The 25,103-nt window shown below is 41.9% G+C and overlaps 1 protein-coding gene across 2 annotated transcripts in view; it reads left to right on the top strand.

Annotated features, from left to right (window-relative positions):
* The first annotated feature begins 20,508 nt into the window (after positions 1 to 20,508).
* The window catches only part of LOC130915898 (potassium voltage-gated channel subfamily D member 2-like), a 145,315-nt gene continuing 140,720 nt past the window's right edge, over positions 20,509 to 25,103 (top strand). For both annotated transcript variants that reach the window (XM_057836093.1, XM_057836092.1), the window contains exons 1-2: positions 20,509 to 20,881; positions 21,077 to 22,194. In XM_057836093.1, the coding sequence (XP_057692076.1) occupies positions 21,083 to 22,194 (1,112 nt within the window). In that variant the 5' untranslated portion in view covers positions 20,509 to 20,881; positions 21,077 to 21,082. The remainder of the gene's footprint in view (positions 20,882 to 21,076; positions 22,195 to 25,103) is intronic.

Below are 25,103 nucleotides of genomic sequence, written 5' to 3'. Positions count from 1 at the left end.
TTCGAAGTCAGTCTAGTAAGTGGCTCGGCCCTCATACTGTAATTGCGAATAAAACGTCTGTAAAAGTTGGCGAACCCAAGAAACCTTTGTAAGTGCTTACGTGACGTGGGAGTCGGCCACTCTGCCACTGCCTGGATCTTAGCCGGATCAGGCCTGAGCTTTCCTTTTTCCACTATAAAACCCAGAAACTGTATTGACCCACAGTGAAACTCGCACTTCTTGGCCTTGACAAATAATTTGTTCTCGAGAAGTCTTTGTAGAACCATGCGGACATGTTGGCAATGTTCCTGCTCATTTCTTGAGAAAATTAAAATGTCATCCAAGTATACAAAACAGAAAACGTTTAACATATCACGCAATACATCATTTATGAGAGACTGGAATACAGCAGGTGCGTTTGTGAGACCGAAAGGCATGACAAGGTACTCAAAATGCCCAAGCGGGGTTTTAAAAGCAGTTTTCCACTCATCTCCCTCACGAATCCTGACCAAGTGGTATGCACTGCGCAAATCTAATTTTGTGAATATGGTGGCCGATTTTAATGGGGCGAAAGCCGAATCTAACAACGGCAGCGGGTATTTGTTTTTAACGGTAATCTCATTGAGACCCTGGTAGTCGATGCACGGCCTAAGACCCCCATCTTTTTTGCCGACAAAGAAAAACCCCGCCCCCAAAGGAGAAGATGAAGGTCGTATAAGGCCAGCAGCCAAGGAAGAGGAGATGTATTCCCTCATCGCCTCTTGCTCTGGTTTAGAGACCTGGTACAATCTAGAGCTAGGTAGCGGGGCGTTAGGCAACAATTCAATCGCACAATCGTACGGACGGTGCGGTGGAAGTGTCTTAGCACACTCTGTGCTAAAAACTTGTTTGAGGTCATGGTATTCGGCCGGAACATTCCCCAAATCAATTGGCTCGGTAGGCGCTTGCGCTCGGCTGGGAAGTAAACTTGCAGAGCGCAAGCAGTGCGAATAACAAAATGTACTCCATGTTAATATTTGTGTTTTGGTCCAGTCAATATTAGGGTTGTGCACTTTTAACCAGGAGAGCCCCAACACAACTGGAGCCGATTTACATGGCATAACCAGAAAGCTACGGATTTCAAAATGATTCCCTGAAAGTCTAGTTTTGAGTGGCGCCGTAATAAACCTCACGTCCGCCAGGGGGCGCCCATCGAGGTCCAAAACCCTTTTTGGTCTAGCTAGCTTTATTAAAGGACATTTGAGAGCTTCTACAACACTCCGGTCTACAAAACAATCATCTGCCCCTGAATCAATCAGAGCAGTAATCCCAATATTAACCCCACAATGCGACATTTCCCCCTGTAATTGCAGTCTCGTAATATCCTGGGGTTTTATTTGTTCTTTTAACTCTCCGTGATGAGACTCACTTGATGGGACGTTGTCGTGCACGAACCTCGTCCCCCCTCGGGGAAGGCGAACCCCAGGGAGAGCAGATCCAGGTCGACGCGAGGGGACCACGTCACAGGTGGCGAGACGGTGCCCCGGCAAACCACAGTACAGACACACACCTGCTCTCATCCGTCTCCGTCGCTCCGCTGCAGAGAGACGCCCACCGCCGATTCGCATGGACTCCTCCCTCATCGAGCCCGGACTCTGCGACGGTGCCCGGACGACCGGTGACTCAACGAAGCCGTCCTCACCGATGGCAGTCGGGCAGCTCCTCGGCGACGACCACGGATATCCCCGGTGCTCCATGGCCCGTTCCCTCTCGCGTTCCTTCAGCCGACCATCCAGAGAGACTGATAAGGAAATCAGCTCCTCCAGGCTTGAAGATTCGTCCCGGGAAGCCAGCTCATCTTTGATTTTAGAAGACAGCCCTCGCCGAAAAATTCCACACAGCGCTGCATCACCAAACCCGCACTCCGCCGCCAAAATGCGGAACTGAATGGAGTAGTCAGCTGCGGACAGATCGCCCTGAAAAAAATCCAGCAGGCGGCTGGCTGCCTCCTTGCCTCTAACCGGGTGATCAAAAACTGTCACGAACTCCGCCTCAAAAGTTTCGAATGAATTACGGATCGCGGGCCTTGTGTTGCTTACCGCCATGGCCCATGTAGCTGCTTTACCGGTGAGTAGACTCATAGCGTATGCTACCCGGGATCTGTCACTAGCAAACGTGTATGGCTGTTGATCAAAGACGAGGGAGCACTGGTGTAAAAATTGTCGGCATGCGCCAGGCCCGCCTTCGTAACGACAGGGGTGTGGCAATACCGGCTCTCGAAATGACGCCGGTGGGGTGGATTGTTCAGACGCCGCCGCCATATTACTAGTAGCACTAGTTTGTATAGGGGATGCCATGTTTTCAATTTTTGTGGTTAAAGAACCGATCAAACGCACTAATTCTCGCAACGATTGCTCATGTTTACCGATCATGCGGTCGTGACCAGCCAGAGCATTGTGAACACCCTCCAAGTCTGTGGGATCCATGTGGTCGGACTATTCTGTTATAATACGGCAAGCCGTTAAGCATGGATCCAACACAGAGGTGGAAGTTTGTCGTATTTATTACAAAGCAAGAACTAAGGGAGCACGCCAGAACACGCGAGACAAAATACAAAATAAAAATGGCACGAACCTAGTCGGCGACTAAACTAAGGAGAAGGCACAAGGGCCGGAAAAAGGCTAAACTAAATGATAGCAAAGTCCAACAAAAATACTAGCACAACAATGTGATAACAAAGAATACAACCGTAAATGGCAAGTAGAACTCGAGATGATGCACACAGCGGTAAGCAAGCAGGTTGGCATGTAATAGTCCGACACTTGCAGATGGTGACAGGCTTCCTTAAATATCAAGCTTTCCTAATGCAGCACAGGTGTGTCGCATTACCACGCCCATCTGGCTCAATCAGGTGCTGAATATAGGAAAAAGAACTGAGAACTCAAACAAATATGACACCATGAGCAACACTCACTCACTTCATGCTGCAACACATACTGTTGATATAGTGATGCCTTACAGTTTATCAGTTGCTAGAACCCAGAATCCAACTCACTAAACCAAATAAGAATATGTTTAAGTATATTTAATAAAACTAACCCCCATTTAAAAATATCACAAACACATTTCACATAGAGATCCACAAAACCCAATCCTCCTTTCTCATGAATCTAAATACATTTTGCATTGCTAAAACACAAGCTGCTGAAGAACTTTGCTCATGTTCTCATTAAAGCTCATGCAATGCAAAATGCTTGCCATAGTCAGCAAAACCTGAACACTTCTGACTTCATTTGTTAAACACAACGACTCAAAATTAAAGACACTTGACCGAAATGATGTGATCACACCTACAAAGGAAGTTCAGAGTGCACTGTACTGAAGGTTCCAAATGAACACAATGAATGGTGGCAGAGTCTAAGAAATTTGATTTTACTGCAACTGTTTATAAAATTTGTAACTCTGCAATACAAACTCAGGATACCTTGTGCAATACAATTGCTGTGTCATACTTAATAAATCAAATGTATCCATACCTTTCTGTAATTTATGCTTAGACCTACATTTTAATCAGTTTTTATTGAGTAAGAAAATGTATTTTATTTTTTAATTTATATTTTCATACTTAACCAATTTGGGGTGTACACCGCCGACTGCCCATAGTTAGCTGGGTTTGGCTCCAGCACCCCCGTGACCCTGGTGAGGATAAGCATCTCGGAAAATGAATGAATGAGTTTTCATATTGGCCGTATTGCGCTTCTTTGTTTTGAATATTTCTACTTTTACATTTATATTTGATATTCTCTAAAATGATAGGCAGAACTCCAATTTCCTTCTGCAACGTCTTGGGAAATGATGATAAAAGGCATTCTGATTCTGTCATGGGGGTGTGCACGCAGGTGTTTTTTGTGCGCCCGTACGTGAGTGTGGTGCACATGCATGCATGTTTGTAGGCGTGTGCGTGTCCGCTCGCCCATGTGTGCATACGTCGACGTACTAGTGCACACGTATTGTATGTGTGAGTACTAGAAACGTACATTCAGTAAATGAAAAATTCCACAACCTGAACATGTTTTCAATGTGTACTGTTTTGTTCAATAGATTATCTATTTTTGTATTGAGTTGTGTAACTTGCTACTGTTCAGTAGTGTACTACATACAGTATTTTCTATAGATTAATACTCTTCATATGAGACTATCAAACCTCTACAAAGATCTTTTCTAAGAACACCTGTTAAAGTTTCTATAAAGAAGCAATGGCAGGTGTGAAACAAAGGATCTTCTCACAAATTGAAGGTTTTCAGTTCTTTTTACCTGTAGTGAATAGCGGTGTGTATAGAGTTGACTTTTTTGAAAGTTTCGAGCTACTCTTTTGACGCGCAAGTTCGAGTTTTGAAGTTAGGAAGTATGGTTGTGTTTATGTAGCTTTAGAAAAAAAAAAATAGAAAACAGTTTAGCATTTTCATCCATCCATCCCAGCTGACTTCAGGCGAATTGCAAGTACCACTACCCCATCAGCATCTTTTGTTTAACATTTAGACTTAGACTTTATTTGTCTTATTGATTTCCATCAACAAGAAAGTACGATGCAATGGCTCAGATGGTAATAACATTTTAAAACACTAATCAAAAACACATGTTAAAAATGGATGCAAAAAAGATTCAAGCTAAAAGCCATTTTTAAATTTAAACGTTAAATATCCAGGTATTGCACATTCAAATTCACACATGGGCCTTGCGGCAGAAAAGTGCATGAGTGTAGAGCTGTCCTGTATAGGTGCGTGTGTTGAGAAGGAGGGGAAAGATGAACAATTATGATGAAATCAACAGCCTTATTGCATATAGGAAAAAGCTGTTTGTAAACCTTGTTGTTCTGGTTCTCAAGCCTGAGTTATGCTTCTGCGTTGCGGTGACGGCGTAGCGACGATGTAGACCCTACGGCGTCAATAAGCATTCGATAGTTCTGCAGCAAAGTAACGCTCTGCAGAACTCTGTAATTCACCGCCAAGCCGCCAGAGGGGTATGGCATTGTGTTTGTACAGTTTTGGGGGCCTCTTGTTGAATTCCTCTAGTTTTCTTCCGGTTAGACAATAATGCCAATGGAGATGGAGTGCTTCAATATGAATCCTCAGCTCATCAACATTGGACAACAAATGTGGATCATACAATTATTGAGGCGCAAGCGAAGCAGAAGACGGTTGCTTAGGGGGTCTGTCCGACTATTGATGCCACACAGAGACTGGCAGTTACTTTACAAATTCTAGCCTCGGGTGGAAGCTAGCAAGCTGTGGTGGTTAGCTTCAAACTGGCGTTGAGCAATGTGTCCAGCATTTCGTCTGAGATCTGCAAAGCATTGTGGACAGCCCTACAACCCAATTTTTGGGCAGTGTACTCCAATCAGCCAGTGGGAAAACATAGCAGATTAGCAGCAGTCTATGTAACTTCCCAAACTGCGTTGGAAACATTGATGGTAAACACATTATCATAAAAGCACAGAGGCACTCTCAATCAGTGGTGATGTATCAAGTTTGTGAAATGTCTTTTGTTGAAAATTAAACTTCAAAACTACTTTTCTGACACAAAACCTGTGCTTTATTCTTCATACAGTGGGGAGAACAAGTATTTGATACACTGCCGATTTTGCTCGTTTTGCCACTTGCAAGCCATGTAGAGGTCTGTAATTTGTATCATAGGTTCTCTTCAATTGTGAGGGACGGAATGTAATACAAAAATCCAGAAAATCACACTGTATAATTTTTAAATAATAAATTTGTATTTAACTGCATGAAATAAGTATTTGATACATTACCAACTAGTAAATATTCCGGCTCTTAGTTCTTTTTTAAGAAACCCTCCTGTTCTCCACTCATTACCGGAAGTAACTGCACCTGTTTGAACTTGTTACCTGTATAAAAGACACCTTTTCACGTGCTCAAACAAACAAACAAACTCCAACCTCTCCACAATGGCCAAGACCAAAGAGCTGTGTAAGGACATCAGGGTTAAAAATAATAGACCTGCACAAGGCTGGGATGGGCTACAGGAAAATAAGCAAGCAGCTTGGTGAGAAGGTAACAGCTGTTGGAGCGATTATTAGAAAATGGAAGAAGTTCAAGTTGATAGTCGATCTGCTTCGTTCTGGGGCTCCATGCAAGATCTCACCTCGTGGGGCATCACTGATCATGAGGAAGTTGAGGGATCAGCCCAGAACTACACGGCGGGACCTGGTCAATGACCTGAAGAGAGCTGGAACCACAGTCTCGAAGAAAACCATCAGAAACACATTACGCCGTCATGGATTAAAATCCTACAGCGCACGCAAGGTCCCGCTGCTGAAGCCAGTGCATGTCCAGACACATCTGAAGTTTGCCACTGACCATCTGGATGATCCAGAGGAGCAATGGGAGAAGGTCATGTGGTCAGATGAGACCAAAATTGAACTTTCCGGTCTAAACTCGGCTCGTCGTGTTTGGAGGAAAAAGAAGGATGAGTACAACCCCAAGAACACCATCCCAACCGTGAAACATGGAGGAGGAAACATCATTTTTTGGGGCTGCTTCTCTGCCAAGGGTACAGGACGACTGCACCGTATTGAGGGGAGGATGGATGGGGCTATGTATCGCCAGATCTTGGCTGACAACCTCCTTCCTTCAGTGAGAGCCCTGAAGATGGGTTGTTGCTGGGTCTTCCAGCATGACAACGACCCAAAGCACACAGCCAAGGCAACTAAAGAGTGGCTCCGTAAGAAGCATCTTAATTCCTGGAGTGGCCTAGCCAGTCACCAGAAAATCTATGGAGGGAGCTGAAAGTGTTGCCGTGCTGCCCGGCAGCAGCCCCGAAACCTGAAGGCTCTGGAGAAGATCTGCAAGGAGGAGTGGGCCAAAATCCCTGCTGCACTGTGTGCAAACCTTGTCAAGCACTACAGGAAACGTTTGGTATCTGTAATAGCAAACAAAGGTTTCTGTACCAAATATTAAGTTCAATTTTTGTGATGTATCAAATACTTATTTCATGCAATGCAAATTTATTATTTCAAAATCATGCACCGTGATTTTCTGTTTTTTTGTATTAGATTCCATCCCTCACAGTTGAAGAGAACTTATGATACAAATTACAGACCTCTACATGCTTTGCAAGTGGGAAAACCAGCAAAATCGGCAGTGTATCAAATACTTGTTCTCCCCACTGTATACTTGAAGTTTAAAATGTGAATACGTCGTAGACTCACAACAAACATATGTACACAATAAATTATGAAGTGCAACAAAAAAACAACAACAAAAAATATGAAAAAGTGATAAAAAGCTGGCAGTTTTGGGCAGACTGTGACACCGCTTCGTGTGGCCATTCGCTTCTAAAAACACACATACTTGTTTCGGAGGTTCTTCAATTTCTTTATGCAATCGCTGACCTCCAGCCCCATATTTTCATCAATCTACTGCCATGAATTGCTTGCCATTTGGCAATCTTTATCATATCTTGACGAGGCATTGTGGAGATTTTTGTACTTGAGGACCTCTTCGATGATACTCTTGTTGGCTTGGTCCATTTTTTCGTGTAGCACAATAATGTTTAAAAATGACGGTGATTTCACGCTGAACCGGAAACAACAGTCTGAGCGGACCAATCACAGTCCATTTGCATGACCTCACCACATGTTGACGTGACGCTCAGTCAGGAATCTGTGGAAGAGCATGTCAGGCTACGGCAGAGGGTCGTAAATTGGGTATAACTTGACGGCGTAGGTCTGCCGCAGAAGCATAACTTGGCCTTTAGGCTACAGAGCCTTTTCTTAGAGAGTAGTAGTGAGAACAGTCTACGATGGAGGTGGGAGGGGTCTGTGCTTATAATTTTGGCCCTTGTCAGACAGCAAGTTTTTGCACAGTCCTGGATGGGAGGGAGTGAAGTCCCGATGATTTTCTCCGCTGTCCTCACTACCCTCTGCAGGGATTTCCCGTTGGAAGCACTGCAGGCCCCTGCCCAGACTGAGATGCAGCTGGTTAGTATAATCTCTATGGTTCCCCCGTAAAAGGTGGTGAGGACGGAAGCAGGAAGTTGAGCTCTCCTCAATCGTCACAAAAAGAGCATCACTGCTGGGCCCTCTTGGTGAGTGTTAGGGTGTGCTCCGACCAGCTCAAAGGGTTCGTTATCTGGACCCCCAGGAACATTGTGCTGATGATGATCTCCACTGATGCGCTTTAGATTGTAAGAGGAGTGTGGCGAAACAGTATACTATATCTGTCTGTGTTATACTGCAGCACATCGGAAGGGGTCATAATTCAATTGATGCAATGTCACACAATCTGTGTAATTCTTCAATGTACAAAGTAATAATGTCATGATTTCATGTTGATACAAAGGATAGGGTATCTAAAAAAAATAGGCATAATAACATTTTTATGTTTTTTAGGGATAGGCCCAAATAGATGAATGACATTTTCCTTGCTTTCAATGAAAAAAAATGATCGGTGGCATGAGTGGTTTTAGTTGTGTTTAGTCGCAAGACAAATTAAAGTCATATCTCAAGGCACCACTTTGTTATAATAAATGACAGAGAGTTGCCAAAGTTACCATATGTAATAGACTGCAAAGACATATGACCAATTTCACTGTTGCGCTTATTTCACTTAGCTGGCTTTTTTTTTCTTCACCAAACATCTTCACATAGCTACAAGCTAATCTAAATGCTAAACAAGCATTTCATCATGATTTACAAGCCAACACTGCGGCTATCTGACAGGCTTGCGGCTCGCCTGGCTGGCCGCTCCACTGGGGCGCTCATATTTGGTGCCATTTGGCAACGGCTGGAATATTTAAATGGCCTGATGAATACATCGCCCCTGGGCCTGACTGCTCCCACTGAACACTGAGTGTGCTCGGCATACACTAATGGGACTACTGACACTACTGTGCATTCATCCCTAGGAAAAAAAAAAACTCGGCTCAGTGCCAGAGGGGACTAGAGACTGTGTGGTGTGAATGTTTGGCTGTGAGAACTGAAAAAGTAAGAGGCAAAACGTCTGACCGACCGAACATCAAATGTGTCGGAACCCGCTTATCACCCCAAACTCCTCAGTCATGTTGCCGTTAAGCGAGAATAGTAAGCTCTTTGAGAATTTATTTCATAACCTTTGATATCCATCTTAAGATCCATGTACCAAAGCGGCAAATAAAAAAAAAACAACAACTGCAAATTACAAAACAATGGCAAATTAAAAAAAAAAAAAAAAAAAAAAAAAAAAAGCAAATTAAAACATGACAACTAAAAAACACGGCTGCGAATCAAAAAACAACGTCAATTAAAAAAATACAACTGCAAATCCCAAAACACTACGAAAAATCAGAAGAAAACTGCAAATCAAAAACTATTGCAGATCACAAAACACAAAAACAAATAAAAAAACGCAACAGCAAATAAAACCCAACTGCAAATAAAAAAAACACAACAGCAAATCATTAACTATGATGACAAAATCAGACGGCTTTGAAATTTGAAATTAACTTACCGGAAAAGGTAGGCACTAGTGACAAAGTGCTTGACTGACGGGACGAATCTAGCAGAAAAGGTAAGCACTGGTGAGAATGTTGACTCATCGCTGATTAGACATGATTGGAGGCTTTGTTCTATGATGACAGACTTGGTATTATTCAGAATTCCTATGTTTTTTTGGTTTTTTTACGCATGTAACATCATTGAAGTATTGTAATTACAGTCATTTCATTTGCTGTTTTTCTTGTTGGATTAAAATTATTTGTTATCACAGTATATATATATGTATATATATACGTATAAATGCCAAATCACATAAAAACTCTCTGCCTACTTTTATTGCTCAAAAGTTATTTGAAATGATTTTCAATGGTTCCAAAAGATACATAATAACTCAAATGGATACGAAACAAAATAGATATTTAAAAGAAATCCTACGATAGTCAGAAAAACAGGAAATAAAATAATTATATCTCCATAAAACCACATGGCCAAGACTGTAGGTTCCATATTTTTAATTTTACTTTTTAAAATCAACAATCTTTCAATTCATTCATTTGGTATTCACCTAGTGTTATGTTGAAATACTGATAAAGTACTTGTCGAATTTCTGTCAGAGGTTTGATTTAAATGTGTCTCATTTATACTCAACATAACTTGATTAACATGCACTTCAATGAACCAAATTAAAGCAAACATACCTATTGAATAGTGGAAAGGTCATCAGATCCGTATCCTTTAACATGTAGTGACAATTCCTATGGAGTACACATGATTTTCATCATGTTTGGGCTACTTCCACATCAAGCCGGTTTACAATTATATGGCAGGATTTTTCTCTTTCCTTAATTAGCAGCACTTGTGTTTGCATTTTAGTGCGCCATTGTTTCAGCGATGACTCTCATCGATTGCACAGACTTGTTGAGAATGCTGCACACTTATCCCAAACATCCACACCTAGCTGTATAAAACCACGTCTCTTCATCCTGGCTCGGCAAACATGCAACCAATTAATCCAAGAAAGCGCCAATCAGGTTTAATCAAGCTACATGCGTTTATGCTGAATGTCTTTATCCTAATTTTGTGCATTACCACTCTTCTCCCTTGTTTGCCTGTCTTTCTTTGCCTCTGTGTTTCCCCTGCATTGAGGTCCACTCACTCCACCTTGTTCCTTGTCTGCTCGCCTTTATATACATATGATAACAATATAAATAAGTACAAATACTGGAGAACATTAAAAAAATAATGATTTTTTAAAAAATGACATGATTTAATTGATTGCTTTCTATAAAGCCATTTGACATTTGTTCGAGGGTCGATATGCGATATCCATGTCAACCTCAATGTACTACCGTGCTTTTTGTCCTAATAGGATAGGACAAATATAAGTTATTAGTGAGGCTAATGGTAGAACTAGTTCAGTACAATTCAACAATTAGAAACGCTACTTTCTAGTAGTAAAGTGGTATGAAAAAGTATCTGAACCTTTTGGAATTTCTCACATTTCTGCATGAAATCACCATCAAATGTGATCTGATCTTTGTCAAAATCACACAGATGTAAAAACAGTGTCTGCTTTAACTAAAACCACTGTTTTCCGAAATTTCCAGGTTCGCGGTGAATCAGTAACAGGCACACTTTTGCAAAATAGACAATGTTTATTGATTAGAAAATGCAGAATAAATGAGATTTATTGGTTGTAATCCACAAGAGCAAGCAAACAAGTATCAACAAATGTCAACGATGACGCTAGATTTGAGTTTGTCAACCCCAGAATCCCCGCGTTACCGTTACAGCGAAACGAAATGTCCCTTAGCAATGAAAATCGCTTACCGTGACAAATGAGCGGGGAGCCAACACACATGATTTGGGGGTGTTTTGCTACCTCAGGGCATGGACAACTTGCAATCAATAATGGAAGAACGAATTCAAAAATTTATTAGGATGTTTTGCAGGAAAACCTGAGGCCGTCTGTCAGACAGTTGAAGCCAAAAAGAGGATGGATGCTGCAACAAGAAAAGGATCCAAAACACAGAAGTAAATCAACTTCAGAATGGTTTCAGAAGAACAAAATACACATTCTGGAGTGGCCAAGTCAAAGTCCAGACTTGAACCCCATTGAGATGCTGTGGCATGACCTCAAGACAGCGATTCATGCCAGACATCCCAGGAATCTGACTGAACTACAGCAGTTTTGTAGAGACGAATGGGCCAGACTCATCTGCAGCTACAGTAAGTGTCTGCTTGAAGGTATTGCTGCCAAAGGAGGGGGGGGGGGGGGCACAAAATATTAAATGTGATGGTTCATTTACTTATTTTTCCCCCTTCTATTATTGTTTGCATACTATCCTCAGTAAAATATGAAAATCTATAAATGTTTGGGTGGTTTTAGTTAAAGCAGACACTGTATTTTTTCATCTATGTGATTCTGACAAAGATAAGCTCACATTTGATGGAAATTTTATGCCGAAATGTGAGAAATTCCAGAAGGCTGAGATACTTTTCCATGCCTCTGTATATGATTGGGGCAGCGACTACCAATTACTTGAAAAATGTAATATCTTTTTGATGAATTCATGAATTTGAATCACTGAATATTTGTTGAGAAGCTGGAATTTCCTGAATTTGGAATACTCAAAGTTAATAAAGGTTTTTAAAGGATTACTGAGCAATTAGAATAGTCCCCGATTAATTTTACTATCGATGAGTTGTTGATTCATCTATCCAGCATTTGCAGTTGTCCTACGAGTGTACAAAAATTTTCCTTTTTTTGAAGGCAGTAGTGGAAAAAACATTACTAGTGTACTTTGTCATTCTACAAGTCCACTGAATTGTCCTACTTGTGAGTACAAAGAGTTCATAAGTTCATGGACCCTTTGAAGAATATCAAGGATAGGCAATAAAAGCATTCCATGAGCAAGACACTGTGGCAGCTTCCCCACTTGTTGACATGATTCTACACTGCATTGAAAGCACTAATGCACCTCATTTTAGTACGGGGCTAACGGTCAGCGAGACCATCCATTTTCTGGAAGCTCAGCAGATGTGCGTGTACTTAAGCGTGACTCTGAACCCCTGTGAGCTCAGCTGAATCTTGAGGGAAAAGGGGAAGAAAAAAGGAAAAACATCCACAGCAAAGTGACTGCCGTGGTCGATGCCAAGAAAGGCGCAACGCTCATGCCTGCAAAGATGCTGCAAGCTCAGGTGCTGTCCTTGGTGCTGAATCAACATGAACCATGGGATGGAATCTTGTTAAAGTGCGGCACACAAGACAGTTTTCAATATCTTTATCTATTTAATGTGTAAAGCCTCACACAGTAAATTTACCATGTGTGCTTATTGCTTTTGATTCACTTCACGATCAACATTGCGTTGAGCTCATATATAAGCAATTGCAATTGGGGGAAAAAGGGATGTATATGGACAAACAAGTTTGAATCAGTTTCTGAATGAGCCCATAATTTAATTTATTCTCAAATTGAGAGTGAGACACAGAAAGATGGGTGGGTGTTTTGGCATTTTCTCAGTAAACATGCTCATTTTTGGCTCAATACACATAACACACAAACAAAACTCACGAAACACAAGAAAATAGCTTTTAATACTCTACACAAAAGCATAATTGCTCAAGATCATTTTACAAACATTTGAGGCCTTTGCTGACTAATTAAAAAAAAATTAAAAAATTGCCTAAGCAGAAGTAACGCTTTATGGTTAAGTAAGTAAACTTTATTTATTATGCGCCTTTTTCAGACAGTGTACCACTGATTTTAGTCTGGAGCAGAAGGTGATTTGGCCAATGTGGCTAAATTATTAGTGGATTGAAAATTATTAGTTTAAACTGTGCATAGAATATTAGTTAAGCTCTAATACTGAAGAACACTATTGACTAGCGCTTGGCACATACAGCGAATTTTTGCATTCAATCATCATTCAATGAGTGTGTTTAATTTTTCTAGAGAGAAAAAAGGGATTAAAACTACAAAAAAAGTGTTTACTAAAGTCGCTCTGTATAGTTTTATGGATTTTCTCCTATTGGAGTTGTGTGTCGAACATCAATATACCCGGCATATGGTGCATGGTATAATATCTCTCACGTCCCAATTGCTGTACCGTCACATGAAATACGGTCATCGGCGCAACACATGCTACGAGCATGAACACAGCTGTCTCAAATCCCCCCAGGAGTGTCACGCGCAGTGTTATGGAATACAACAGACAGTTCATCGATTATGCTTATTTTGTAAAATGTCAGGGTAGCGAGCAGTTTTGCCCCACCATGCCGTTGACCTTTGTGAACGGTGTAAATCTGTTGAACCGCATCAAAACGATGCGGCTCGAGAGAAGGTATTGATCAGTGTTTGTTGCAGCTGGGAAATTCAAACACCGATTGAAAACCCTAAAGGAAAAATATGCTGCAACGCTTTATACATGGCTAAATTAAAAGGAGAAATCATAATTATAGTTCTAATTTTCACAATTGCCAGGGTATTGAATTGATTACAACTGGACTTTTCTGGTTACCTTAGAAGATGTTTCGCCTCTCATTCGAGCAGGCTTCACCAGTTCAAGCAACAAGGGGTAGATAGGACAACACTAGCCAATATTTACAATTACTGTGTCAGGGGTTCTCAATCATTTTATAGCAGGTTTCACCGTAGAGAAGAACTGGCCCCCCGAGTATCAACATCAGGCCCAATATTAAAATATGTTACTGTAGTAAATCAAATGTTCAGTGAAAAAAAGGGAAGAGATTTTATTTATTTTCATCAGCCACAATTTGGGCATTAGGAGTGCAATTTAAATTTTGGGCTGAGTGGAAGCAGCAGATAGCCACACCAAAAAAAGTATGGCAAGATAGATTAACCTACAAGATGACGATGACCTCATTCCTTGATACACCTTGTGTGTGCTCTGGCGTCAAGTGAGTGAATGTTTAATTTTTAAGTACTTTGTAGAAAGTAAGGAATATATAAGCATTTTGGAACAAGCATAGACTAGCGAAAGCCTTCCTCCTGTCTAACATATGCCTCGCTTCACGCACTAAACCTGCTCAAGCAGGAATGTCAAGCAAATTAGGTTTGTTTTAATATTTGTGAAATAGTGATGCCTTATGTCATTGAAGTACGATTGTTGGCCGCCTCTCTGTGATGTGTCAAAATCACCACACACAATGTCAATGCCCAGGAGCTACTCACCAACACAGCCACATCACCAGAGTAAAAAGTTCATTCATTCATTCATTCATTCATTCATTCATTCATTCATTCATTCATTCATTCATTCATTCATTCATCTTCTTTTCCACTTCGGGTTGAAGGGGTGCTGAAGCCTATCACAGCTAACTATGGACAGTAGGCGGTGTGCACCCTGAATTGGTTCCCATCCAATCGCAGAGCCACACAACTAATTACGCACACATGGTTCAATTTGAAGTGGTGAATCATACTACTATGCATGTTTTTCAGATGTGGGAGGAAACCGGAGGCCCCGGAGAAAACCCACGCAAGCACAGGGAGACCATTTAAATTCCACTCAGAAAGGCCAGATTTTAGAACTGAACCCTTGATTTCAGAACTGTGAGGTGGACGTACTAATTCTTCCACGGTGCTACCCAAGCAGGGTTCATTCATTCATCTTCCGTGCCACTTATTTCCACAACGGGCGCCGGAGCCTATCCCAGACAACTATTGGTGACTTCTCCTCGACAGGTGATGTAGATGAGTTTTCCCATATTCACTTTTATGTATGGTAAAATGACATATTATTATTATATGAACACAGTTGGCATGCTCGTGCTGTATTTTTAGAATGTGGGTCCATTGACCGGGGCAAAGATAACGTACAGTGGTATGAAAAAGTATCCGAGCCTTTTGGAATTTCTGACATTTCTTGGCTTGGCCACTCCAGTATTTTGTTCTTCTGAAACCATTCTGAAGTTGATTTACTTCTGTGTTTTGGATCATTTTCTTGTTTCAGCATCCATCCTCTTTTTAGCTTCAACTGTCTGACGGACAGCCTCAGGTTTTCCTGCAAAACATCCTGATAAACTTTTGAATTCATTCTTCCATTAATGATTGCAAGTTTAAGGCAGGAAAACAGCCCCAAATCATGATGCTCCCTCCAGCTGCTTCACTGTGGGGATGAGGTGATGATGTTGGTGAGCTGTTCCATTTTTCCTCCACACATGGCGTTGTGTGTTACTCCCAAACAATTAAACTTTGGTGTCATCAGTCCACAAAATATTTGGCCAACACTTCCGTGGAGTGTCCAAGTGCCTTTTTGCGACATTAAACGAGCAACAATGTTTTTTTTTTTTTTTTAGACAGCAGTGGCTTCCTCTGTGGAGTCCTCCCATAAACACCATTCTTGGCCATAGTTTTACATATAGTTTATGTGTGCACAGATATATTGGACTGTGCCAGTGATTTCTATAAGTCTTTAGTAGACACTCAAGGGTTATTTCTTATCTCTCTGAGTATTCTGCGCTGAACTCTTTGCGTCATCTCTGGTGGACGGCCACTCCTTGGGAGAGAAGCAACAGTGCGAAACTCTCTCCATTTGTAGACAACTTCTCTGACTGTCGATTGATGAACATCCAGACTTTTAGAGATGATTTTGTATCCTTTCCTAGCTTTATACAAATCAACAATCCTTGATCGCAGGTCTTCAGACAGGTCTTTTGACCGAGCCATGATGCACATCAGACAATGCTTCTCATCAAGACAATTCCCACCAGGTGTGTGTTTTGTAGTGGGCAGGGCAGCTTTCAAACCCTCATCAGTGGTTGGGCACACACCTGATTTGAATTGTTTGGTAAAATTAGGTTCTAATAGCTCTTTAAGTCTCCTGAGGCAGAGGGTTTACTTACTTATTTTTCCTCCTTCTGTCATTGTTAGCATGCTATCCTCATTAAAATATGAAAACCTATAAATGTTTGGGTGGTTTTAGTTAAAGCAGACACTGTTTTTAACATCTCTGTGATTTTGACAAAGATCAAATCATATTTGATGGTGATTTTATGCAGAAATGTGAGAAATTCCAAAGGGTTCACATACTTTTTCATACCACTGAAGTGTTGCAATGATTAATCGATTAACTCAAGTAATTAGATTTAAAAAAGCTTTGAATGAAATTTTGCTGCTTCGGGTATTCGTTTAATTAGAGTGACGCTGCGATGGTTTGTTTTGAAAGTGTTTGCATTTAATTTTATTGTTTTGGATGTATACAGTGCCCTCTAGTAGCAACAGTGAATATGACATAACTCATCCACATGGCTGTCCAGCTGCTCCCTGTTAAAACCAACAGAAGTTTTTTTTTTTTTTGACTTAATGTTTCTTCATCCATTCATTATTTCATTTAGAAGTACATTTAGCAGTTTTTTGTGCGTGCATAAACACTTTTCACTTTGTTTTACATCTCCTAAAATCTATTCTGCAAAACATTAAATGCTTGAAATCCAATTACTCAATTATTCGAGCTAACCAATCAATAGAGTTATAGATTACCTAAATAACCTAAATAGCTGCAGCCCCTAGTCTTTCCGTGTGGACATACGTATGTTAGTCAGTAATTGAAATTAAATTGGATGGAGGAATATAATTTGTCTTTATAGATGCTGTCAATGCATTGCCAAATGAGACCTTTTTTGCCAATGTGCTTATACGTTGAGAAAAGTAGCCCTCCTTCACTTTCGTCATAGTGATAGCACATAACTCGGTTCTTTTATCTTTGTGTTAACCTACCTCACTAAAAAGGATGATTTATTTTAGCACTAACTTAACCCAAGTGCAATTTGAAGCCCTCACGTTCAAAGACTGTCTCATGTACTCGTTTCATTTTTGTTATGTAATAGATCTAAGGTATAAACTACATAAGCTGTATGTTCACATGATCATTGTTAGTGTGTCGTTTTTACCCATTGTTTTTCTGATTGAAATGCAACAATGGCATAGTAACCATTTGTGGTACAGAAGGCAGATTAGGTGCAATTTCACCCAAAAGTAGATTGCGAAGCGTTTATCCACAGCCCAAAGGTTGTGCTAATGGTTTCAGTCACATTTTTGACCACCAATATCACATATGGCTCATTTAAAATAACACTTTCGTGCCACTTTAAACATCTTTAACCAGAACGACGAAAAAAATCTGCATTTATTAAAGTGCATATGACATGACAAAATAAGTCTTAAATATCATTATTGTCATTCATTTATTTATTAATTCATTTTCCATGACGCTTTTCCTCACGAGAGTCACAGAGCATTATTATTTGAATTAAAATCATAATTGGCAAAGCGCAGATGACGAGAAATGAGTCTTTAAATCTGCTGTTTAGCTCTTCCTGTCATTATAGCGCTCTGGCGTCTCCATCTTGGTGATGACGGCGGATTTAGCATCGAGCCCAATGGAGGAGGAAGCGTTTTTAATTGATTTTAAAGCGTGGATTTTTCAAACAATTTTGTCGATCCAGAAATACAGTATGTATGAGTAAGATTGAGAATGAGAAAAAGTTGACAGAGACAACAAACATGAAGCTGATGACTAGAGCAGACTGCATGGGCAACACAAAATGTCCTCATTGTTTTTATCCCTCTACTCCAATGTTTTTACAGTATATTCTTTGTTTTTAAGTATTTTCCCTGATTGCTTTATTAATTGTATGGTCATGACAAATAACAGTCTTGAGCTAAATGCAATACCCTAATTTTCGGACTATAAGCCGCTACTTTTTTCCTTCATTTTGAATGCTGCGGCTTGTAGTCCAGTGTGGCTTATTTGTTGATTTATTTGGGTTAATAGTTAACACTTTATTCGACAGCGGCATCATAAGACTGTCATAAGAACATCATAATTATGACATGACACTATCATGGGCATTACTGAATGCTTATGACAGATGTCAATAAGTGTCATGTGGTATATTATGTCACTAAATCCATTTATGTCCAGCTCAGATCTTTTATGTCCATTCAAAAGTGAGATAATTTGCTGGATGACACTAACTGACATCTATTATAAGCATTCATTAATGCTTATGACAGTGTCATGTAATAATTATGACTGTCTTATGACAGTATTATGGCGCCACTCTCCAAGAAAATGTTACCAAATACCATAAGTAGCAATTAATGACACAACTATAACAGTAACTGAAGAAATAATTAGCACCGAACATGACTGTTATTTACATCGGTAGCGCCGCCATGCATGCTAGGAGGAATGTTGGATGACAACAGTGATGAGAGCAGGTGGCAGCAGAGGTTGACTGTCTACCCCAAGGGAGCAGTGATGGCCAAATGAAGCTTTTAGTGACAATAAGGCTTTGCAGCCAATTGGTTCAATGCCTAATGGTGGGTTATTTGGTCTCATGACAGTCTTACGGTGCCATTGTCAAATGAAGTGTTACCAGTTAATATCTTTAGGTGTAAATATCCCATAATACAATGAGGACAGCTGCGGCTTATAGTCCAGTGCGGCTTATCTATGAACAAATGCAGTTTTCATGTCAAATTTGGTGGCTGGCGGCTTATAGGCAGGTGCGCCTTATAGTCCAGACATTACGGTATATATAATATACGACAGGGCTAATTTACTGCATAATGCTCAAAACTGCCGACTTCTTAAACCACCGAATGGTAATTTATGCCACCAGAGTTAGTCTGGCTCTTTTCATTTGTATGTACACAAAACACAAGGCGTGAGAGTTAGGCTACACGCTAACTTGAATCAAGCAGCTCTTCTAAGTCTCTTCCTTGCCTTTTGAACACGAAAAATCACACAAAACTACCCCAACTCATGTCACACATGGCAGCAGCAGTGATTGCCTTCACTGATTGGCCAGCCTCCGGCAGTGAGCAACTTTCAGCGGACTATTACAGCTCCTCATTCTCTTGCTGCGGCCACGGCAAGCAGTCCTGCGGGAGTGCTCTCACCAAGGACGCAGCAGGGGAATGAACGCCGAAAATGGGTCATTCTCAGCGGACAAACCGGCCGACATCCAGCTGCTTGTCACATGCCATGGTCGCCAGATGCTGAAGGCAAGCACCCCCGGCTTCATTGGCCGATGGCAAGCATTGTCACCCACAAAATACTAGCCACCACCCAGCATTTGACATAATATAAAACACGTAGCTTACTTCGTCGTCCGTTCAATGGACCCTTGATTGTCGGACTTGTTTTGACCATTTTTTCGCGGTGAACATTATATTTAAGAAACCCAAAAAGGCTCACACCAGTCTCCCTGGTGTAGCAACAAAAGCCTGCAGCACATTGGGCTGGCATGGCATGAAAAATAAACGAATTATTCCGCAAAATCAGCTGAAAGCAGTCCTTCTGCATTCAACAGTATGGCTGTATAGTGAGGATGATAGCATTCTCTGATGTCACATCCGCCTTCTTCCTCAACCCTAGACTCTGGCCGGAAGTCACTCATTTTCATGGCGCAGGATTAAAAAAGATGAATAAATATATCACTCGCTTCCACACACATCAGAGCGGTCCATTTCATTCGGGAGCATAAAATACCTCACGTAGTTTGAAATGCTTTCTAGTGACATGCACTTTAAGTCTTCAATGAATTAATACCATGCATATTTTCTGAATATATGAGGAAGCCAGAGTAAATTGATACAAGCTCAGGGAATAGTTGCCAACTCAAAATTCAAACTCTCAACCTGTTAGGTTTGGCAGCTGCGCTACCCACTAGCCTAGCTGCTGACCGCAGACCACTCGGTTGAATCCACCATACCTATGCTGCTGCACTGGGGAAGGAGGGAAAAAAAACAACAATTGATATCCTTTTAGTACCCTGGAAAATTGGACTTGATGGAATGCTGTGAAGGTTGATATTATTGCGCAAGGCCCCAGGGAGGATTTTGGAGATGCCTCCCATGCAATGACAACACAATGATGAGTTCCCCTAGCTGTGAAGCAGCACAGGAATTTCTGGGTGCAGATTGGACCACTCCTCTCACTCACCCTCCCTCCCTCCCTCTCGCTATCACTCGCTCTCCTCTCCTCTCGGGGCTTTTTGGTGAGAAAGAGAAAAGGAGGGAAGGGGGAGGGTGGTCTTGCAGTAGAGGCGAAGGAACAGGACTTTATTGAGGAGTAGCTGCAACGGTAGAGTGGGGGGAAAAGCCCCTCGCCTTGCGGATGGTTGGAGACGAAAGAAAAGGAGGGGAGGAAGAAAAAAAGAAGAAAAATAGTGCACTAAGGCAAATAGTCACTTTGCGCGACTGGGAGGCTGCCGGCTGCTTTGTTTAACTTGTTGATGCGACGTTATTGTGCAGTTTTATTTCAGCGTGTGTGTTTCAGTGCGCGCGCGTGTGTGCCTGCAGTAAGGATAGATGGAAGGCGATACAGCAAGTAGTCTCCTGCGAGGATTTGATTAAACTCCCCGTAGAGGCAGTTTAAGGAGCAGCCTACCCTAAGGTGAGTGCTTTATATTTTGTTTTACTTCCAAATGAGAGCGAGAGAAGCAAACGCTCGCTCATCAGTTTGCCGCAAAGTGACTGTCAATGCGCAGGATTGGAACGCGTCTCATCTCATCACATTCTTTGTGAACCCCCCGATTTTCCCCGCACTGCGATAACCTCGCGCGTACGTGTGTACCCCCGCCACTTTCAGGTCAGCATGGCAGCAGGTGTGGCGGCGTGGCTCCCGTTCGCCCGCGCGGCGGCCATCGGGTGGATGCCTGTGGCCAGCACCCCGATGCCCGTCCCTCCGCAGGACAAGCGCAAAGCCCAGGACGGGCTGATCATCCTCAACGTGAGCGGCACCCGCTTCCAGACGTGGCGGACCACGCTCGAGCGCTACCCGGACACTCTGCTGGGCAGCAACGAGAAGGACTTTTTCTTCCACGAGGAGAGTAACGAGTACTTTTTCGACCGCGACCCGGATATCTTCCGGCACATCTTGAATTTCTACCGCACGGGAAAACTCCACTATCCGCGCCAGGAGTGCATCTCGGCCTATGACGAGGAGCTGGCTTTTTTCGGGATCATCCCTGAGATCATCGGGGACTGCTGCTACGAGGAGTACAAGGACCGGCGGCGCGAGAACGCCGAGCGGCTGCAGGACGACGAGGAGATGGACAGCAGCAACGACGTGACGCCGGTCAACATGACGGCGCGGGAGTACCTGTGGCGCGCCTTCGAGAACCCGCACACCAGCACCCTGGCGCTGGTCTTCTACTACGTCACTGGCTTCTTCATCGCCATCTCGGTCATGGCCAACGTGGTGGAGACGGTGCCGTGTGGGACGCTGCCCAACCGCGCCAAAGAGGTGTCGTGCGGGGATCGTTACGCGCTGGCCTTCTTCTGCTTGGACACGGCTTGCGTCATGATCTTCACGGTCGAGTACCTATTGCGCCTCATCGCCGCCCCCAGTCGCTACAAGTTCATGAAGAGCGTGATGAGCGTCATCGATGTGGTGGCCATCATGCCATACTACATTGGCCTGGTCATGACCGACAACGACCAGGTGAGCGGCGCCTTCGTCACGCTGCGCGTCTTCAGGGTCTTCCGGATTTTCAAGTTCTCCCGGCACTCGGCGGGCCTGCGCATTCTGGGCTACACGCTGAAGAGCTGCGCCTCCGAGCTGGGCTTCCTGCTCTTCTCGCTCACCATGGCCATCATTATCTTCGCCACCGTTATGTTCTACGCCGAGAAGGGCTCCGCCGCCAGCAAGTTCACCAGCATCCCCGCCGCCTTTTGGTACACCATCGTCACCATGACGACGCTCGGGTAAGTCGCCCAAGTTGGGAATTCGATTGGAATGGTGACACTATATTAGTCGCTTGAATTTTGCATTTTATATTCAACAAAGAACAGTGTGATTCTCCATCTCCAGTCGAATTAGTTGAATTCCATTTTGTCAATGCACATTAAGCCTTTTGGTACACCATAATCACTATGACAGCACTCAGTTGAGATTACCAAAGATCAGGCCAAGTGGCTAACGCAGACCTATTTGACCCAAAAAGCCCTCAGAAAAAGGGGACACTCACACTTTCAGAGGCAATTTTTTTTCATACAGTACAGAAACTAATATGAAGTATTTGTAGTTTTGTTAACTCAGTCCACAAATTCAAAACATATAAACTAAAAAGAAAGGTGGAGGGAAGCAACAGTGAGGGTAATAGGTGTATACACCCCAGTTCAAATGTCAGGTTTTGTGATATGTAGGATTATATTCTCATAAAGTTTTAATGTTATTTCTTATTATTATTTTAGACAGGAGATTTACGAGGGTGTTTGTGTTGTTCTACAGACATTGACAAATGAAGAAAAATATGTGCTCTAGAAAAAGGAAACTTTTAATCATCCAGGATTTAGGTGCAGGCGCTTGAGCACTATGTGTGCACGTGCCTGTCAAAGCCTCAGATTGATGCATTGGCATACTCCATGCGGCGGATGGCGCTACTCCTCACCTACGTTTATTTTATGTTTAATACAGAACAGCATGTTTGTCAGACCTATGTTTCATAAAATGGCATTTATTTTAGATTCAGTGTTATGGCACACCACCGTTACCATGACAATGCCTGTAGCCAAAGGTCCTAAAAGGAAGAAAAGAAAAATAAAAGCGCAGCAGGTGGCTTTTGCTCTCTGTTATATTTTGCTCTTTAGATTAAATACAGAACAGCAGAGGTGATCAGAATACTGAGAAATGCGAGCAGTGGTATGTGTTGTAAAAATCTGTGTTTCTCAGCCAATGAGCCAAGGCACTTGTTTTACGTTAGAAAAAAATGACTCCCATGGTACACCACCATCCAAAAAAGGTCACCAAAAGTGGATAAACAGCCTAATTACTGTAACTACCTTCTGACATTTAGTGGAACAGTCTTTCCACGGATAGAAACACTGGTACTTCTTAAAAGATAAACGTTATTATGAGTTAAAATAATTTGATATTGAAACCACTTTTGATGTTTTCATTTTTATACAATTTGTAAAATTAGTTTAACTAGTAGGTCGCCAATGTTGTTGACGTCGCAGGGTGGTGACGTCACATGGTTACGCTGCCGGGCTTCCAGAGTATGACTCTAGCGACATAAACATGTCATCTGTTCAACCCTTTCAATTTGAACCTGAGAGGAGCATTAATGAGCATGACAGCACTGTCGATGTTTCACAAAAGGAGCAGCAAAGGCAAAATGAACAGGAAAGACGGGATGAGACGTGACGAGAGTAGGAAAAAAAAAAACGTTGTTCTGCCAAAAGGTGCTACACCGGGGAAACGTCTTACAAGAGACGAATTTGACACCCAAAGTCCTATTGTGCGCTTTAAGCTTGTTTTGTTTGGATGCATACAGACAGAACATACTAAAGATGCCTTAAGAAATAACTTCAACTTAGTAACATCAAATAAGGGTGGTTCAAATGTGCTACGTGACTAATGTCAAAAATCAATCGTGTCTAAGATCAAAAATCTGCTTTAAAGCTTCCACAAGGAAGCACTATGATCAAAGGTATGAGAGGGAAACACATGCAAAAAGAATTTCGAGGGCAATGAAAAGGTAATAAAAGACTCAGTAAAAACACAAATAGTAAGTACTCGCTGCTTTTAACTGATAAGCGCATGTGTTGCACTTCTCGCTGCGTAGAAGGAATGGCAGTAACCAGGTAGTAGTCGTCGAGTGACAGTGACACTTCATCACCCCGAGCGTCCATAAAACATGGCGCGCTCTTTAGGTCAAAACATTTACTAAATATTATAGATTTTTAAATAATTGGCAATATTTTATGTGTTTCTAATAACATTTTTTAGTAAAAGAGAATAATGGTGGCTTATTAGAGCCTACAAGTCTTTAAAGCAGTAATGTGAAGTAATTTCTTCACATGCCAAATAGGGTCACAAGTAAAGTAATTAAACATTGTCCAACAAATAAAGCATTAAAAAATCATTTATATGTTGTATATTTGACAAAATAATCGCGTTTCCGAAGTTCGAGCCTGAAAGGGGACGAACCCGGAAGTGATACGTCACACTGGGAACGCGATGGCACCTCCATACATCCGGCCGCCATACAAAGCCCTTCAAACAATGATTCAAACAGGGATATAAGCGATAGATCGAGCGCAAGGGAGGAGATCCAAGTTTTTGAAGAGTTGGAGGAAGAAGAGGAGCTTGGAATTTTATGTTGGACCTCACATGTATTAGCCAGACACTAATCAGGATGCAAACAATGTGCCTAGACTACCTGACATGGAATGGATACAAGACCCATCGAGATTACAACATTGGTAAGATATAGGCTGTTGTTATTTTCATGATTTGAAGATGCAGGCATTTGCACATAATTTTATGTTTTTGTCTATCTGATGTCATTGTTAAAAAATTTGAAAATCAGACTTCATGTTCATTTTGGCAGATGCGGCAGCTCTCGTGCATATAAAATAATAATATAAAAACGTTGGGGGGAAAGAAGGAGATGAGTCGTTGTTATATCTTGACCGAGTGACACACACGACACCTTTATTGGCTTTTACAACTTTACTCAACGTCTTGCCAAGTGACTCTGAACAACAACTTTTCTCTCTTTTAGTCAAGGAGTAAGGCACAAACAATAACACATCTAAATGACATGCGTACCCTCTACTGGTGAACTCCCGTATTACAACTAAATAATATCCACTATATCACAGTCGTC

Source organism: Corythoichthys intestinalis, chromosome 5 (genome assembly GCF_030265065.1).
Source record: "Corythoichthys intestinalis isolate RoL2023-P3 chromosome 5, ASM3026506v1, whole genome shotgun sequence".
NCBI classification, from domain to species: domain Eukaryota; kingdom Metazoa; phylum Chordata; class Actinopteri; order Syngnathiformes; family Syngnathidae; genus Corythoichthys; species Corythoichthys intestinalis.
The sequence above is the reverse complement of the archived record's forward strand: the minus strand, read 5'-3'. Positions and strand labels throughout refer to the sequence as shown.